Consider the following 16,284-nt stretch of genomic DNA (forward strand, 5'->3'; position numbering starts at 1 on the left):
ATTTCAGCTTTATCCTCCTTTCTGCAGGGGTCCCACCCGAACAGAGCTCGGGAACGAACCCAGAGAAACGGGGCGGGGGGGGGGGGGGAGGTCCCCCACCTCCTCCCCGTGCTCCGCTGTGGGGGGGAGCTGCCTTCCCCCCCCCCAACACACACACACAAACAGCTGCTCCCCCCTAAAAAAAGAAGGGCCGTGCTGAGGGGGGAGAGGGCTCTTCTCCCCCCCCGGGAATCCCAGGCCCCTCCTCTCCCTCAACGCGCTCCTCCCCCGGGGCCGGGAAGAGGCGGGGGGGGGGGGGAATAACCCCGGCCCCCCCACCCCCTCTCTCCGCACCGTGGTCGTCGTCGTCCCCCCCCCTCAGCCGGCCGTACGGTGAGAGGAGGGGGGGGGGGGGTGCCGTGAGGGGAGGGGGGGGGGGCAGGTATCCGGGCCGCTCACCCTGGTCTCCGGGCTCCTGAGGCGGCTGCAGGACGCGCTCCAGTTCGGGGAAGGGCAGTTCGGGTAGGTCCAGCAAGGCCCCGTAGCGTTCGAGGAAAGAGCAGACGACGGCGAAGTTAGGCCAAGAACCCGGGCAGCAGGGGCCTGCCGGAGGAGGGGGAGGCGGAGATGGAGCCGGAGGAGCCGCCGCCGCCGCCGCCATCTTGGACCTGAGGATGGAGAAGGAGCTGGGGAGGGGGCGGGGGGGCTGGGAGGGAGGGGGCGCTGCCGAGCCGCGCCGCCACTATCCCACAATGCAACGGCGGGACGGGGAGGGGAGGGGCGGCAGCTAGAGCGGCGCAAGGCTACTCCCCTCCGCCGCGTGCGGCAAGGGGAATGAAAACAAGGCGGAGCGGCGGTTGGGCGGGGCGGGGCTACTTATAAGGGGGCGGGGGGAATAGGCCGCCGGCCTAGGCCAATCGGAATGGGCGAGGGGTGGGACCGGCAGGTAGCGCTGGCCAATGAGAGGGCGGGGTATGTTTCCTCCCCCCTCCCCAGTGTCGCGGGACAGGTGGAGGTTGCGCCCGGCGGGGCAGGGGGGTCGCGCGCGCGCGTGGCGGTGAGAGCGGGCGCGTAACGGTCGTAACGGATCACCTCAGCGTGAGGGGGCCGGCGGGGAGGGGAGGGAGGGCGGCTCGGCTCGGCTCGGTTCCCGGTCCCGCGGACGGGGAGGCGCTCCGTGGAGCGGGCCGCTTTCCGCCCGGCGGGGGAGAGAGTGGCGTGAGGCGGCGGGGCCTTGGGCCGCCTCGCAGGGCCTTGTTTGAGGGGGGGGGGGGGGTGTACAAGAGCTGTGCCGCTCGCCCTCTGCATCCAGGCGCCTGCCTCTTCGCGGTTGTACCCCCCCATGCTTCTTTCGGTTCTCTGGACTTTCCCCCCTCCCCGCCTTGTTCTCCCTCTTCTCTTACCAGCACCCCACCCTCCGTGCCTCCCCCAATAATTCGCCTTCATCAGGCTCCCCCAGCAAAATTAGATTACCGAGTTCCCCAAAAATGTTTTCCTGGTTCTTAAACTTGACATCTGCCCCCTCCCTACCCAGTTCATTTAGACTTAGCCCGTCCTTTCTACTTGCCTTTCTGCCATCAGTTTTTAAATCCTGACCTCTTTCCCAGCTGCTGTATCACTTCTGAAATGGCGCTGGCTGCAGGGAACTCACCCACCTTCACCTGTTGACCCTGTTCCCAGGCAGCGCTGGAGAGCTACGTTGTCTTTTGACACCTTGCAGGAGTTGTTCTACCCAAAACTTGACATATACTGATTTGCTCTTTCACCTTTATCCTCTTCAGTCTCGGGTTGTGCCTTGGATTTTATGAAACATTCTTTCCTTCTGCAGTCTCTCCATAAAATATTCTCTGGTGCACTGCTCTCGTTCACCTCTTTTATTCTATTTGTTGCTGGTGGGTGCTACTCTGAAACAACATTTACCTTCACAGAAGGCAGGTGTGCTGGCAATTTTAAAATCCACCTGCTTGCCCGACTGCGCTTCAGTCTCAAGTTTCTTCCGTTTCGTTCTCAGCTGTTTTTTTCTTCTGCCATCATTAGCCACTGCTTCCTTTCTTTCTTTCAGTATAGTCTCCTTGCATTAACTTGTATTTTGCCTCCTTCTAAGCTCTTCTGCTTCCTTTACTTCCTATGTTTTTAAACTCTTACAACTTTGCTTATAGATTCCTGAACCGTTTCTCCTCCATGTCTCTTTGCGTTTGGACTACTGCAATTTACAGAAATTGCTATTTTAGGTTATACATGTGAGTCTTATAGTTCATGGTCTCTTTTGGTCTTAAGTGGTACTGTGTATTTTGGTGCTGTACATTTGTCACAGTAGATAATAAAAAAAAACAACTAATTTGCTGGGAAATATTTTCCTACTCCTTGCTGATTGGTGATTGGACCATGCCCTGCGTCAAGAATGTACAAAGTTCCTGTTAAAAAGTTCATTCTTACTCCAATTTAAGATACTCTTATTAGTTAAATGACCTGACCTTACTGATATTCTCTGGCAGTATTATGGGAAATCATTTTAGATGAAAAATTTTTATTTATGGCTTTTAAGTTTTATTTCTTCGTTTCTGTTATTTACATATTTTTGTGCTGTTTGGAAAAGATAGTACGGAACCCTTGCTCGCCCATTTGCAGTTTGTGCCTGTTTGATCGCACAGTCCCAGCCTTGTAATACCATTTAGATTGGGGAGTCTGATATTCCTAATCATTTTATTGTTCGTTCACCTCTGTCTACCCTCCAGGTCTAATTCTGCCATTTCCTCTCAAAACTAGCACAGGCAAAAGTTATTTTCATTCTTCAGAGCCAGGTTCTGGGGGTTTTTTTCAGCCTTTACGCTTTGGTTGATGGGTGATTCATTCTGTTAGGACTATTGTGGGTTATTTCTTCTGCTATAATCTCCCTTCAAGCAGTTTTTTGGAAAAACAGTCTTACACACCTTCGTTTGAATCCATTGCGTTGCAGATGTGTAGTGAGAGAATCTAGAATATATGAATCCAAGCGAGTTTCACTCCCCCATAGCTGCTTGCCTGGCTTCCTGTTTGGCAGGGCACATGTGCCACTAACTTCACAAAGGAGCAAGAAAAAAAAGAATCGCCCCGCTATTCTGTGGAAGAAGCACCTCTGGCAGACTCAGTCCTGTGCTGAGTCCAAAGTAACGCAGTTTTTACTTCATGTGATGTTTGAAGCGGGATGCTGAGGTCTGCTTCTGGCAATCTGAGAAGAGCATGGCCTGTCTAGCTGAACTGTGGTTTGCTGTAGCACGTGCAAGACTGGAAGGGAGGCTTCCAGGAGGACTGGCAGCCTGGTAGTCCAAAGATTTCTCTTTCGCGAGGGCTCTCTCTTTAATCTGTGCCACCAGGGTTTCATGATTGATTTCTTTTTTCCTGGTGAATTTGAACAATTAACGAGTAAAGGATGAGAAACTGCGTATCTGGAAGGATCTGCCACTGAGGTTTTCTGGATCATCCAGGAGCAGAGCTCTTTTTAATGCAGAAACAACCAGTTTTCTTCATAATGCGGACTTCAGACCATCTTCCTTCTGAACTGGAAGGGCAGAAAGGTGACTCTATCCTTGAGACGTGTCAGTTGACTGCCATGCTAGTCTCGTGCGTTCCCAGGGTATGGCCGCGTGAGTCCCCTCTTGTCGCCTACTGCCAGAATCACACCAGCAATCAGGCTGCAGTAACGTGAAGGACTGTGAAGAGGGCGTAAGCTCTCATGGTGGGGTGAGGTGGTGCTTTATGAGGCAGAGTCCCTGCCCTACTGATGCCCAGCTGTGATTGTGATAGCAGATCTAAAAATGACTGCGGCTAATACCAAAAAGCGGTTGGTCTATAGCAGCAGTGATAAGGTCTCAGCTGGAGCACTCTGTCTAGTTCTAGGCAACAGACATAAAGGAAAGATGCATAACAATTGTTGGCTGCCAGGGAAAAAAAGGAGAAAATAAGCAGAGATTTAGAAAACATGACTGAAGGGAAGTTTATTTAATCTAAAAGAAAGGAAAAAAGACTAAGAGTTAAGTCCTCAGGAAAACAAAAGATGGGGGAAAAGACAGATTAAGCTGTTCTCCTTGTCCACCACAGAAAGGATTAGAAATAATGGGTTTAAGTTGAAACAATGAAGATTGAGGTCAAACAGTAGAAAAGATATTGAGTGTTTAACTGTCCTGAGACATTACATAGGGAGACTTGGCCTCTGGAAGGAATGACTAGGGAAAGAAGGCTTGACCCCTTTAGGTCTCTGCACTGCTGCAGCAATATGGCAATGCCATTGTTTTGTTCATGGCTTTTCTATTGGGTTGGTTTGTTTGGGATTTTTTTAACCTCATTTACCGCTTTACATTAATAAAGCGGCCAAAGAAACAGTGTGTATCTCAGATATTTTAGGAAATTATTATCATCTTCATTGTACATTTTGGGGAGGAGATTAAAACCCAGATGTGAGAGGATATTCTGGGACCTGATCCCTGTTGATAGTTTTAAAAGTTGAGCACCCAATACTTGTACAGATTTAGCATGTAAAATGATTTGCCCAAAATCCTGCACAAAATCCCCAGGAGGACTGGTAATTCAACAAATCTGCTGATCCTCAGTTCAATTCTGTTGTCACAAAATCATGTAGATAAAGTCTGTAATAGCGTTTCCTTCCTAGCTCCTTGGGGCAAGGACAGAATTTTCTGTTTTTATTAACATGCTGCATATGTTAGCCTGATGTTATGTATTAAATATCCTTTTTCCAGACTTTGGTTCAACTTTGTGATGTCTTCCCCTGAAATTGCTTCCCTTTCTTGGGGTCAGATGAAGGTGAAAGGCTGCTCTACAACATATAAGGACTGCAAAGTGTGGCCGGGAGGAAGCCGAACCTGGGATTGGAGAGAAACTGGGACTAATGTAAGTTTGCTGTTTACTATCCATCCTGCATTTTAAACAGGACTCTGAGAATGGTCCAGAGAACAGTTGTTACAGTTCCAGCCAGAAATTCAGCCAGCTGCCTTTTGCTTTCATCTAACCGTTTGACTTTTCCTGGGAAGAACTGAGTGTGTGTTTTAGAAGTGACTGTGTGGAGAGGTCAGAGGACTGCAGACACACAACGTCCTACAAGTGACAGGGTGTAGCAACTGTTGCCACCAGTCCTCACAGCTACCCTGACCGGACCACTCTCACACGCCTTAGAGGTCTCAAACAGCATTCTGCGTTTGATTAGGAGTGCGATTGTCATAAGATGCTGGTAACAACCTTTTTTCAGACTGTGTAAACAAAAGTTGTCTTGAGTGGGAGAGGAAAAAAATTTATGGGAAGTTAAATCGACAGTAACTGACCTTATGTGCTTGGAAGACAACAGTGCATGTGGTTTAGTTTATATCCTTTTCCTTGGGGTCCCTTGTACTTATTTCAGAGGAAAAATATGCAGATACAGTGTCATACACACTGGTTTCTCCATGAAAAGCTCACAGTCTGGCTAACCACACAATGACTTCTCTTGGTAGCCATATACTAAGTGCTTGCCCTCACAATTTTTAAACTTTATCTGTAAATGCTATCAGAATTGTATAAAAGTACATGGAATAGTTAGTATTGGTCTTCCAGATTTAGAAGCAGTGTAACATCTATTGCATTAGGAACTTGATGTTGAGAATTCTCCCCATATTAGGGCTTGCACTAGGATAGCTGTATTGGCTAGGAAAAAAAAATCCATACTTTCTAAGCAAAAGTTAAAGCACAAAAGAACTATGTACAGATCAGGTCTTAGACCCAGCACCGGCAGCTGTATCTGCACTGAGGATATAGCTCTGTTGAATTCATTTTGACACAACTGAAGGGTAGAACCTTTGGTTTTGGAACTTCATCTGTAATCTTTGGGGGAACAGAATTTTTTTAAGGTGTCAGAGTTCAGTTTATACAGAATATGTAATGCCAAGAGAAAGGTGGTGCTGTCATGCAAAGATATCTGTACCTTGCAGAAAGAAAGATAGCTGTGTATGTAACCTTTTAAAATATATTTCATTTATGGTCTTATTATAAAAAATGAAGCTTTCCCTGGCTGTTCAAATGGGTGGTGAGAGTCACTTTTTGTTTGTTTGATGATATTGTTTTCCTGGTTTATACACACATAGGACAGGAGAAGCAGAACAACTACAGTAGCTGAAAAGCTCCCAACTAGTTCCCAGCTCAATCACATTTTGGTATTCATTCTGACCACTTGAAAACTTTGGTTTCAAATTATAACCACCTACTAACCTTTAGGAGGCTGTACTTTCCTTTTAAAGTTTCTAACAAGTGATATCTTCAGGTGACAGATAAAAGCTTTAAGTCCATAAAAGTCCTTAGAGGAGGAGTCCAACTGAAACAAGAAAAACAAGTCTATGTTAAAATCAGAGGGGTGGGGGGGAAGTGGGGTTATTTGGGGGGGTAGGTTTTCTGGCATCCTTTTTTATATGATCCGGAAGTAAAAAACACCTATTTAGGTTTTGCCTTATATAGGTCACTTGTAAAGCTCCTGCTTTAGGTCAGTTCTATCCCCCTTGCAGCTATGAGGAGTTAGGTGATTTGGTTTAAAAACAAATAGCAAGTGACAAATGTGAGAATAGAACTAAGCTTTTCTAAACTGCATCTCCAACTCTGGAAGTACAAAAAAGTTAATCTGATCAGCACTGGAAATTCACCAGATGCATTTTCTGCGCGTTTCTTTATGGTAGACTACAGCGTGCCTACTTTCTTTGAGCATGTTTTTCCTGGGGGTAGGTGGAGATGAAGTTTGGGAAACAAGCAATGCTGGTCATATTTCTAACTACAGTGTGGGACAAATTGCTTCCTTTCCTTCTCTGCTATCAGGCTGCTGTCTAGGATATAGTTCTTTCATCGGGCAAATTGTATAACTGGCTCTGCAAGGTTCTGTAACTAACTGTAATAGTTCTTATGACCTTAACCCTTGGGGATGAAAGGCAGCTTCCCTGGCTGGCTGCAAATCAGTGCTGTTTGCTAATGGGAGAAAAGGAGTAGTAATTCCTGAAAGGAAGGCCGGAGAACAAAATAGGCAAGAAATTCTACTGCCCTTCCTCTTCCCTTCCAGCTGTCAAATCAGGAACGATACAGTTATTCCATCATGTTCCATCATGTTACTTTAATGACACTAGTTTCCTACAAAACATGCGGAAGCCCCCACATCAGAGTGTCTTGTGTAACCGAAGAAAATCCTTTTGTTCCATGGCTTTAATGTCTCAAGAGTACTTATCGTATGACAGCAAACCTTCCCAGCAATCTAATTATTGTAATTGCAGTAAAATGTACCAGTTCTTTTTGTCTAAGTTTTGAGTCAGCTTTAAAAAAACCCAAAGGAAAAGCATTACCTATTCTGTCATAAACATGTACTTGCAATAATTCGGTCTGAGAAAGCTCAGCATATTAAAAAGTGACCTCTGCGTTCTAGGTGCAGATATCAAATGTCAATGGGCACAGCTTTTGGCCCTGGCAGCCAAAAGGGCCAGCCGTGTCCTGGGGTGCATCAAGCACAGCCTAGCTGGCCAGTCGAGGGAGGCAGTTGTCCGGCTCGACACTGCACTGGTGCAGCCCCACCTCGAGTGCTGTGTGCAGTTTTGGGCACCTCAGTACAAGAAGGACATCAAACTATTCGAGTGTGTCCAGAGGAGGGCAACCAAGATGGTGAAAGGCCTCGAGGGCAAGACTTAGGAGGGGCGGCTGAGGTCACTTGGTTTGTTCAGCTTGGAGAAGAGAAAGCTGAGGGGTGGCCTCATCCCAGTCTACAACTTCCTCAAGGGGGGCAGTGGAGGGGGACGTGCTGATCTCTTCTCCCTGGTGACCAGCGACAGGACACGAGGAAATGGAATGAAACTGTGTCAGGGGAAGTTCAGACTGGATGTTAGGAGACGGCTCTTCACTGAGAGGGTGGTCGGTCACTGGAACAGGCTCCCCAGGGCACCAAGCCTGCCAGAGTTCAAGGAGCGTCTGGACAACACTCTTAGTCATATGGTTTAGTTTTGGGTAGTCCTGCGAGGAGCAGGGAGTTGGACTCGATGGTCCTTATGGGTCCCTTCCAACTTAAGATATTCTGTGATTCTATGAACTTGGAGAACCATAAAGGTGAACTATCTCTGTTGCTGAAATTCCAGATACCAGCCAGGCTAAAGGCTTTCTTGCGGGATAAATTTAATCCACTCATTGAAAGTGGCACCCAACCATGGAAGGTTTCCCTCACCTGCAACTTCAGGAGCTCATGTGTTTGTTTCAGGTTGAAAAGTCTGGCTTGCTCTGTTCTGCAAGGTGAGGCAAGGACAGGGCTGAGAACACAACTCTGACACCTTGTGTGAGGCTGCAGCATCAGCTGCTGAAGACTTGGGCAGGGGAAAAAGAACAAGAGAGGACCCAAGGATGTCAAAGAGAAAAGCTCACTAACTAATGGAACAACAGAAGCCAATTGTTAAGCTGGTGCTTTGACCTCAATTCATTGAAAGAATGTAGTATTTTCTGGAAGTATAGGGCATAAATCATAAAAATAACATTCTCTAGAAGTCCACCATGGCATTACCTACTTCAAGTGAGAAACTCATCTCGGTCCTCTAAAAGAACTTAAGAATCCTACCAAAAAAAAGCGGGGGGGGGGGGGGGGGGGGGAGCGTATGAGTAGTATTTATGGGTTAAAAAAAATGCACACCAAAGAGGGGCCAAATTCTAGCCACAGGTTGGATAGTATCTTACTCTTGGCTATACAGAGATACGTAGAGATTGAATCCAGGAGGAGAATTAGTATGATGTAATAATGTTTTATATTAACATTACTGGTGTATTTGTGGATTCATGTATTTAAAGTATACTAGTAGTAACAATCAACATGCTGTTAAAGTTCTTTTTTTCTTTGAGGAGTTTGGTTTCAAATATTCCTTTCTCAAAATTAAGAATAGTGCAGAAATGGAAACCGTTAACTGAAATGAAGCTAACCAATATGTTTCAGTCCTCTTTGGTAAATGAGATTTGCAAAGTAAACAAGAAAAGAATTAATCATTTTAATTATTTGAGGAGCTCTTTGTAATTAAAGTGAGTAAACTTTGGCTTGCCACAGTCTTTATTACAAAAAGGTTTTGTTCATTGGAAAACAAACCGCAATATGTTGCTATTTATTGATTTCACTTTAACTGTTAATATCTATAAAATGCTAGTTGTTAGACATAAATGTTTTAGAAATGTGTAATGCATCTCTTTATTAACTGTTTAATAAAGAGTGATAATATTGCCATCAATTGATTAACTATCATCCTTCATCTGCATATAAAACACCTTTTTTAATTACCAATGTTCTCTCCTGTGTGTATGCAGAAAAGAGGGTTGTGTTATGTTTTGGTACTGCTAATTTACCCTGCTACTCTGTGGACAGCTTCAAAACATACAGACGAAGCTTTCCTGGTTGATGCTGTCAGTACATAGACTATTATTTTCCCCCCCTGACACTTAGCATTCTCCAGGAGTGCAACCAGCTGACCTTGAAGAAGTTGTCAAGAAGGGTGTTAAAACTATGGTGATTGGTCGTGGCATGAGTGAGGCTTTGCAGGTAGGTTTTTGTTCCGTGAGAAACATAAACTAGAAGTGTTCGTTTTCCTGCTGATTAGGGGGGTGGGGGGAAATGTGTGATGCTTTACTAAGAAGGAAAAAATTCAGGATGCTAAATTAGCATGACTGAGCTCCTGCCAGGAGTCCTTCTCTTCCTGAAAGAAACAGCATTTGAGCTCCTCTGTATTGGCGTCAATGTCAAGCAGTAAACCAGGTTTACATTCTGCTACAGGAGCAATTTAAACAAGGAGAATTTTTTACAATGTCATTAGTCCCCCCCTCTTAGAATAGGTTATGAACTAGCTCTCTAGCCTGCTGTAGATACTTTGATAATTAGGCATTTTTGTTACTAATGTTGGCAGGGTGTCATTTCAGCAGAGAAACTAGCTACAGGAAGCTCAGAAGTGCTGAGCTTTACTTCATGAGAAGCAATTCTTTAGCTTTTTGGTGAGGTGAGTAACACCTTGTTTAGATTTAATTACCTTTAGCTCCAGTTCTGTTTATAAGAAAGGGCTGCATTTTAAACTGTGTAAGGAGAAACAGGAGGTGTGTATATAAAAGTAGGGTTATTGAGCAGAAAAAAAATTAAATCAATCCTAGCAATATCTGAGCATATTATCAATTTGGCTACTATCAGTTACTTAAGTGCATCTACTAACAAATGGCACCAGTACCTGTTTTTCTTCAAGCCTTACAGTGTGAGGGGAAAAGAACCTAATGCTTGCTCTTCCCATTTCCTTTTCTCTTCCGAGGTTCCGCCATCCACCGTGGACTATCTGAAGAAAAACGGGATTGATGTGTTGGTCTTGCAAACAGAGAAGGCTGTGGAAGAGTACAATGCGCTGGCTGCTCGGGGTGTCAAAGTGGGGGGAGTCTTCCATTCAACCTGCTGAAGCGTTACAGCTCACTCCGCCTTTCTTGACCGCAGCCAAATCACGGACACACCTTTCCGCTGAATCAGATTACAGTCAACAGTGTGGACTTATGTGCCAAGGCATTTGTGTGTTAACAATTGAAAATGCAAGGACAGTTTATTAGTTCAGGATTTAAACAAATTGAGTGCTCACAAAAGGGGTCTGTTAATGAAATCATTTAATTATAGAACCATTTCCATACATTCTTAAGATTGACCTAAACTTCCTCTGAAGACTGTCCATGTTCTGGTTACTTAAATTTTCACCTGTTGGCTAAATTAAGATACTAGGTTTTGAATAGTTTTATTAGGAAATGGCCTGAAATTACATTATTGGCTATTGGAATGCAGCCATAAGATAGCTGGTGAGTACAATCAAGTGGGAGATACAAAGCGGTGGTAAAGCAGCACTTTACCACCACTGTATAAATAAGTTAAAATAAATTAAAAAGCAAACCCAGAACATACAACTTTGGCTCCTGCTGATGATGTCAGTCAGGATATTGGCTATGCAGATCTGTTTGTGATAATTCAAGAACATCACATAATTTACCACTTTTAAATTTTACGTTGAACCTGGAAAAAGGGAAAAAAAATGTCTACAGGGAATAAACATAAATTCTGGGTCTTGAAGAATTTTCCTATTAATTGTGAATTGGGAGGATTGAGTGGTGCAAGATGTATCCATTCAAAAGTCTCTCTGTGCTTAAAATCATCCGAAAGATTTGTCACAAGAGTAGATTTTGCAACATAAAATGTTGATCTTTAGGAAATTAGTCTAAATTGCTGCTAGCAAGTTCGGAACGGATGTGGGAATTCTCACTGGTCATCATTATCTGGTGACCTAAACATTGTGCCAACAAGCATATTATTACACTGAAAATTTAAAAAGTTCTCGTAGTTGCTGTTCTTGGTGGGCTTCTGTTAATATGACCAGTTACAAGTTACCTACTGTAGATTTTTTTCCCACCAGGCTCAGTAATTCTTGATCCGTGCGTATGAAGTCTGTGCGTATTAATGAAAGTACAAAGATGACACTATAAAAGCCCTGAGGCACTTGGAGCTATCCAAGTAGTAGCAGAGAGGCTTAGATCAGTATGAGAACACGACGACTTTCCCAAGACCCAAGAATAACCCTTCACAAAATACTATGTTCTTTTTCTGTTTATTTGCTCTAGCAATCATTTAAAACCTTTGATAAAATACAATGTGGTGTAAAAGCAAAGGGAAAGTGAGTACTTGAAAGTTTTATCTTGCCATCTCCTAATTACGCTGATATTTTCTATTAGTGTAGCTATATTTGAGGCAACATCTTACCAAAACCAGCAAGAACTGCCTTTCCAGCTGCATCTGTGCTCTCTGACACAACAGCCGGTATAATTCTCATCATAACTGCTGTGACATTTTTCTGAATAACTTGCATGGTGTGAAGTAGAAGGTGAACCACTGACCCAGAAGACCGTAGTCATCCCAAGGGAATGCCAGTAGAACCAGTTCCTACCAATCTGCAGAGTGTGAAGACTTTTTGCATTAAATGTCATTATCTTACAGCAGAGGTGGTTTGACTCTCTTGATCACAGTCATATATTCGTGTTATTTTTGTGAACTTTTGGGCCTTAAGGCAGCCTTAAATAGGAAGAGGCTTTGTAAGGTTTTTACTGAGAGGGCGATTCCATTTTTTTTTTAAGTACTGCCATATGTGAGTTACACTGTTAGGAGAAGTTGAGCAAACACTAAACTTTCACTTCCAGGGGTTTTTTCCTTTTTTTCTTTTTTTTTTTAAATATTTTCATACTAATGTGGCACATTAATGATGAAGCCACATCCAACAAAACTGCTCAGCCCAGGTCCTGCATTTGAGAAATATACTGTGGGCTCCTCTCACCCGTGCGATGTGTTTTGCCCTCCCAAAAGGCATGGGAGGAGCAAACCCCGTTTAGCATTGCCAGGTGACTTTCAGAGGTGCGCCCTAGCCAGCTTTGTGCTGCAGCCTCTTAATTGTGCCTTTCATTTGGCAACCGGTAGGATACAGAAGATTCCACTTCTAAAATGGGGAGAAATGGATTTCTCTTTTTAAAGGTAAACCGCTAAGTTTCGCTACCATTGGTACAAAATTTCGGTGTCAACAAGGAGATTATCTGCTGCGAGTTTTTTCCATCCCTATCTTCTATTACTGCTCTCGTCGCAGCTTCTCGAGTCAGCTTCGTCAGTTCCCACAAAAGCGGCTGCTCCACTTGGGCTGCTCCAGTCACTGAAAGCCCCGTTTCCTCCTTGGTGCCTGAAATGGCTTTGCTACATGGTGGAAACAGCTGGGACTGATTCATCCAAAAATTCAACCAGAGCTCAGAACGGTATCTTTCTTAAATCGCTGCTTTCAGCTAGAGCCATAAATAATTTGTGAAAATTACAGGCTCGTCGCCCAAATCATGGGAATGCACTTTTATAGGGCAGGATTTCTCGCATACCCCACTTCTCCGCCTCCCACCAGGAAAACCATCTCCCCGTAGGCAGCGAACTCCCACCCTGACGCTCTCGTTAAGGCAGAGCCGCGGCTGGGCCGGGTGCCAGGCAGATTCCACCCCAGCTGCTCCGCCGCCCAGCGGGTCGGTCCCCAGCCCTTATCTTTGTGAAGCAGCACGTGCGAGCTGGCAGCCAGGAGAAAGAGGCCATAAAAAGGCTCACAGGCACGCCGAACGCGACGCGACCAGCATTTTTAAGGGACGTCGGGCAGCATCCGTGAGCCTTCAAACTTCATTTTGAAGTCCCACCAATATTGCATTAGCAAATTGTGAACTAAGAAGGCAGCCTGCTCCCCCATTCCTAGTGCCTGCTACTAGGAATAAACTGGACGAGGCGAGTGAAATAAGATGAAAATAGCGATTGTATCTCTGACTTGGTCAAAAGATTTGAGAATTCAGACAAGCAAGACAGGAATCCAGAGGAAACCCATCGCCGTGAGCTGGAACCCAAGATGATGTCGTATGGTCCTAATTTAAATGCCTGCCCTGTTCTTTTGTCTTCCCAAGAACTTGCTTGGTACTTTTTGCAGGGACTGTACCTGCCCACTTAGTTTTTTCCTGTACTTTTTAAGATCAGATACGTGAAAGTCACACCAGGTTTGAGTTAATATCTCATAAGCTTCAACTTTGTTCCACATACATTTATGCATTGTTTTAGGAGTTCTTGACTTGGTAATTGCATTATTTACTTGCAAAGTTCTAAGAATTGGCCTAATGAATTTCAGTGGACTGCAGCAAGCTGATGATGAATTTCCCATTAAAAGCATCCAGAGCTAGGCTTCCCACACACACAGTTGCCATGTATAATTAAATCTGAAAAAAAGGTAAACACGACAACACGTTTTCAAACCACTAAGCTACACCCCTTCCACGTGAGTTCTTTTCCTCTCTCTGCCAGATTCTTGACCCTCTTCCCTTATGCCTAACAGGGAGGTAAAATGCAGAGGCGAGGGGCGTTTGAACATTGTTAGTTTTTGGCAAATTATTTGCCCTTGATTCTGGATTGCTCAATCTCCCTATGGCTGCAGCTCTGTACTGGCACCATGTTCCTTCACTGGCAAACATCTGAGAGAACAGAATCTCCCCGTACTCCGGTGATTGTGATCTGAAGTGCTCTGTTCCCTCTTCAACAGAGATGAAAGATGCGAATTAGCTTTGTGCATGAGTACGGCCCTTTGTTTTTCTTTTCATTCTGAGATCAATTATCTCTTAGGCTATTGCAGTGCAGAAGGATAGTATTAGCCAAAATTGAAGGACAACCAGTGAACGGGTAGAGACGCTTCTGAGATGACACAAAGTCCTGGAGCTCCACAGAGAGCATGAACTCCAGTATTGTTGAGAGCAGAAAAGCCTAAATGTCTCTAACCTGAGGGTGGGAGGAAAAAGTCAGTATCTAGATTTAAACAACTACAACAAAATCTCAGAATGCTTACCTTTTATACAAATTTCCTTTCACATTTCCTGTATGTTGGAACACAGTGTGAAAATGCATTTAAAAGAGAAAGTAAGCTAGAATACACTGGAGATCAAGGTAAGCAGTTAAAAAAACCCCAACCAACCAACCAAAAAATAGCAAAACAAAAGCAAACACATACTCAGTAAGAAGGGAAAGGGTAGAGAATAGTAGCAAGAGAGTAGTAGTGTACTGCACAGAAAGATCTGCTCCAGCATAACGTAGTTACAAGGGATGTTTTACAAGGGATGTTTTACCAGGGAGTGCAGTGACAGGATGAGGGGTAACAGTTTTAACTGAAAGAGGGCAGATTTGGATTAGATGTGAGGAAGAAAATCTTTACTGTGAGGGTGGTGAGGCACTGGCACAGGTTGCCCAGAGAGGCTGTGGCTGCCCCATCCCTGGCAGTGTTCAAGGCCAGGCTGGATGGGGCTTTGAGCAACCGGGTCTAGTGGAAGGTGTCCCTGCCCATGGCCGGGGGTTGGAACGAGATGGTCTTTAAGGTCCCTTCCAACCCAAACCATTCTGTGATTCTATGTTTACAAGTCTGCTTACCCACATAGTGGGGAAATCAAAGGTAAATTTGAATCTTGGAAAGAGTACAGTATTAAGGAAACAGCATTTGATACTGAATCTTAAGATCATCAGTGTTACAGAACGCTTTTTTTTCGGTTCAGTTAAAATGCCAATGAGTTAGTCATCTGCTTGAATAGATGAAACCTAAGAAGAAAAGGAAAAACATACGATTTCCTCCACAATTCAAACTAGGAATCAAGAGAAAAAAATACAGGATGCTATCAAGCAGCCAACTATGGAATACTCTCATTAGGAGATTAGAAATGTTTGTAGCAGTCTTAATTTTCAAGTAGTTTTAGGCATCTTGAAATTACAGGTGAAGAACTTTTTTATAGCCCTTCAGTATTTGATTCTCAGTTGGTGGTAATACAGAAGGTGAGTGATCTTTGCCTAGTATGTTATATGAAAGGAGCTCAAGCACAGCACGAGGGGAGCAACACAGTAGAAATTTGTTCCAGTGCTCAGAAAAAAGAGAGAAAGATGCCAAGATTTTGATACTGAAAATGAAAAAGAAAAAAAAAAAATTGTCCAGAATGGAGTAGCTGTTTGGTCATCTGTGGCCTGGGAACAAATGATAAATCCTAACTCAAATACCGATAACTGCAGAGCCGCTGAACTACCTTGAAGAAAGGCAGAGGTTATGCCGGACAGCTGGCTAACCCGGAGGGTTTATCTGCAGGTCCACCAGGAGCACGAAAGCTTCGCTGCGCTGACAGCGAGGGGCGGCATTCAGGTCTGAACGGGCATTCCCTCGGCCCCTGGTCTCTGCTCTGCCCACCAAAGCATCAGTCGTGGCCTGGAGCGTATGGACACCATTTAAATTAGAAGCGTTTATTGGGGTGACAAACTGCAGAAATACTGGTGAAGTGTAAAATTGAGAGAGGGAAAAAAAAAAAGTCTGTAATGAGGTAGTTCAACTCATCGAATACCTGTCCGGACACAGCTTCACAGTAAGATGTGCACCAAGCCTCGTCCGCTGGGATCTGAGCTGAGGATGCCAAAGAGAAGTCAGATGGTAACGACTCGGCTGTTACACGTGCAGGAGGTTTTCACAGCAGCGCCCTAAAGGTGAAATACCAAAAACCAGTTTGTAAGAGCAGTAGCACTAAGAAAGGATATTTAATTCAGGAATACCTAAAGCAGCTGAACAGTTTTATGGTTATGAGTCTTTGGACCACAACATGTCAGTACTAAAAAATTCAAACAAAAATCACAAAAACTTGCCGTAATCTCTTACTAGCCTAGGACCATGCAGGCATGCACATTCACTCATATAATAAAGAGGAAACAGA

The 16,284-nt window shown here is 44.5% G+C and overlaps 2 protein-coding genes across 7 annotated transcripts in view; one reads left to right on the top strand and one right to left on the bottom strand.

The window, feature by feature from the left end:
• Positions 1–686, bottom strand: part of RSF1 (remodeling and spacing factor 1) — a 63,002-nt gene extending 62,316 nt beyond the window's left edge. The window contains exon 1 of one of the 2 annotated variants that reach the window (XM_052812155.1): positions 439–686. In XM_052812155.1, the coding sequence (XP_052668115.1) occupies positions 439–640 (202 nt within the window). In that variant the 5' untranslated portion in view covers positions 641–686. The remainder of the gene's footprint in view (positions 1–438) is intronic. The other variant, XM_052812157.1, reaches the window with a different exon arrangement.
• On the top strand, positions 308–11,997 carry AAMDC (adipogenesis associated Mth938 domain containing). 5 transcript variants are annotated; one of them, XM_052812171.1, is made up of 4 exons: positions 308–372; positions 4,713–4,863; positions 9,437–9,532; positions 10,284–11,997. In XM_052812171.1, exons 2-4 carry the CDS (start codon positions 4,732–4,734, stop codon positions 10,422–10,424), a joined length of 369 nt encoding a protein of 122 aa, XP_052668131.1. In that variant the 5' UTR covers positions 308–372; positions 4,713–4,731; the 3' UTR covers positions 10,425–11,997. The 5 variants fall into 5 exon arrangements, with proteins under 5 accessions (XP_052668131.1, XP_052668129.1, XP_052668130.1 ...); XM_052812169.1 differs by having other exon boundaries at positions 352–501; XM_052812170.1 differs by lacking the exon at positions 308–372 and adding an exon at positions 1,012–1,036.
• The last annotated feature ends 4,287 nt before the right edge of the window (positions 11,998–16,284 follow it).

The sequence above is a fragment of the Harpia harpyja genome, chromosome 17 (genome assembly GCF_026419915.1).
Source record: "Harpia harpyja isolate bHarHar1 chromosome 17, bHarHar1 primary haplotype, whole genome shotgun sequence".
NCBI classification, from domain to species: Eukaryota; Metazoa; Chordata; class Aves; order Accipitriformes; family Accipitridae; genus Harpia; species Harpia harpyja.

What these genes read in the sequence shown, in the direction of transcription:
- AAMDC (XM_052812171.1), top strand. Translation starts at nt 4,732, where the DNA reads ATGTCTTCCCCTGAAATTGCTTCCCTTTCTTGGGGTCAGATGAAGGTG. An exon ending in GGAGAGAAACTGGGACTAAT is followed by an intron (nt 4,864 to 9,436) that starts GTAAGTTTGCTG and finishes CCTGACACTTAG; the next exon opens with CATTCTCCAGGAGTGCAACC. An exon ending in GCATGAGTGAGGCTTTGCAG is followed by an intron (nt 9,533 to 10,283) that starts GTAGGTTTTTGT and finishes TTCTCTTCCGAG; the next exon opens with GTTCCGCCATCCACCGTGGA.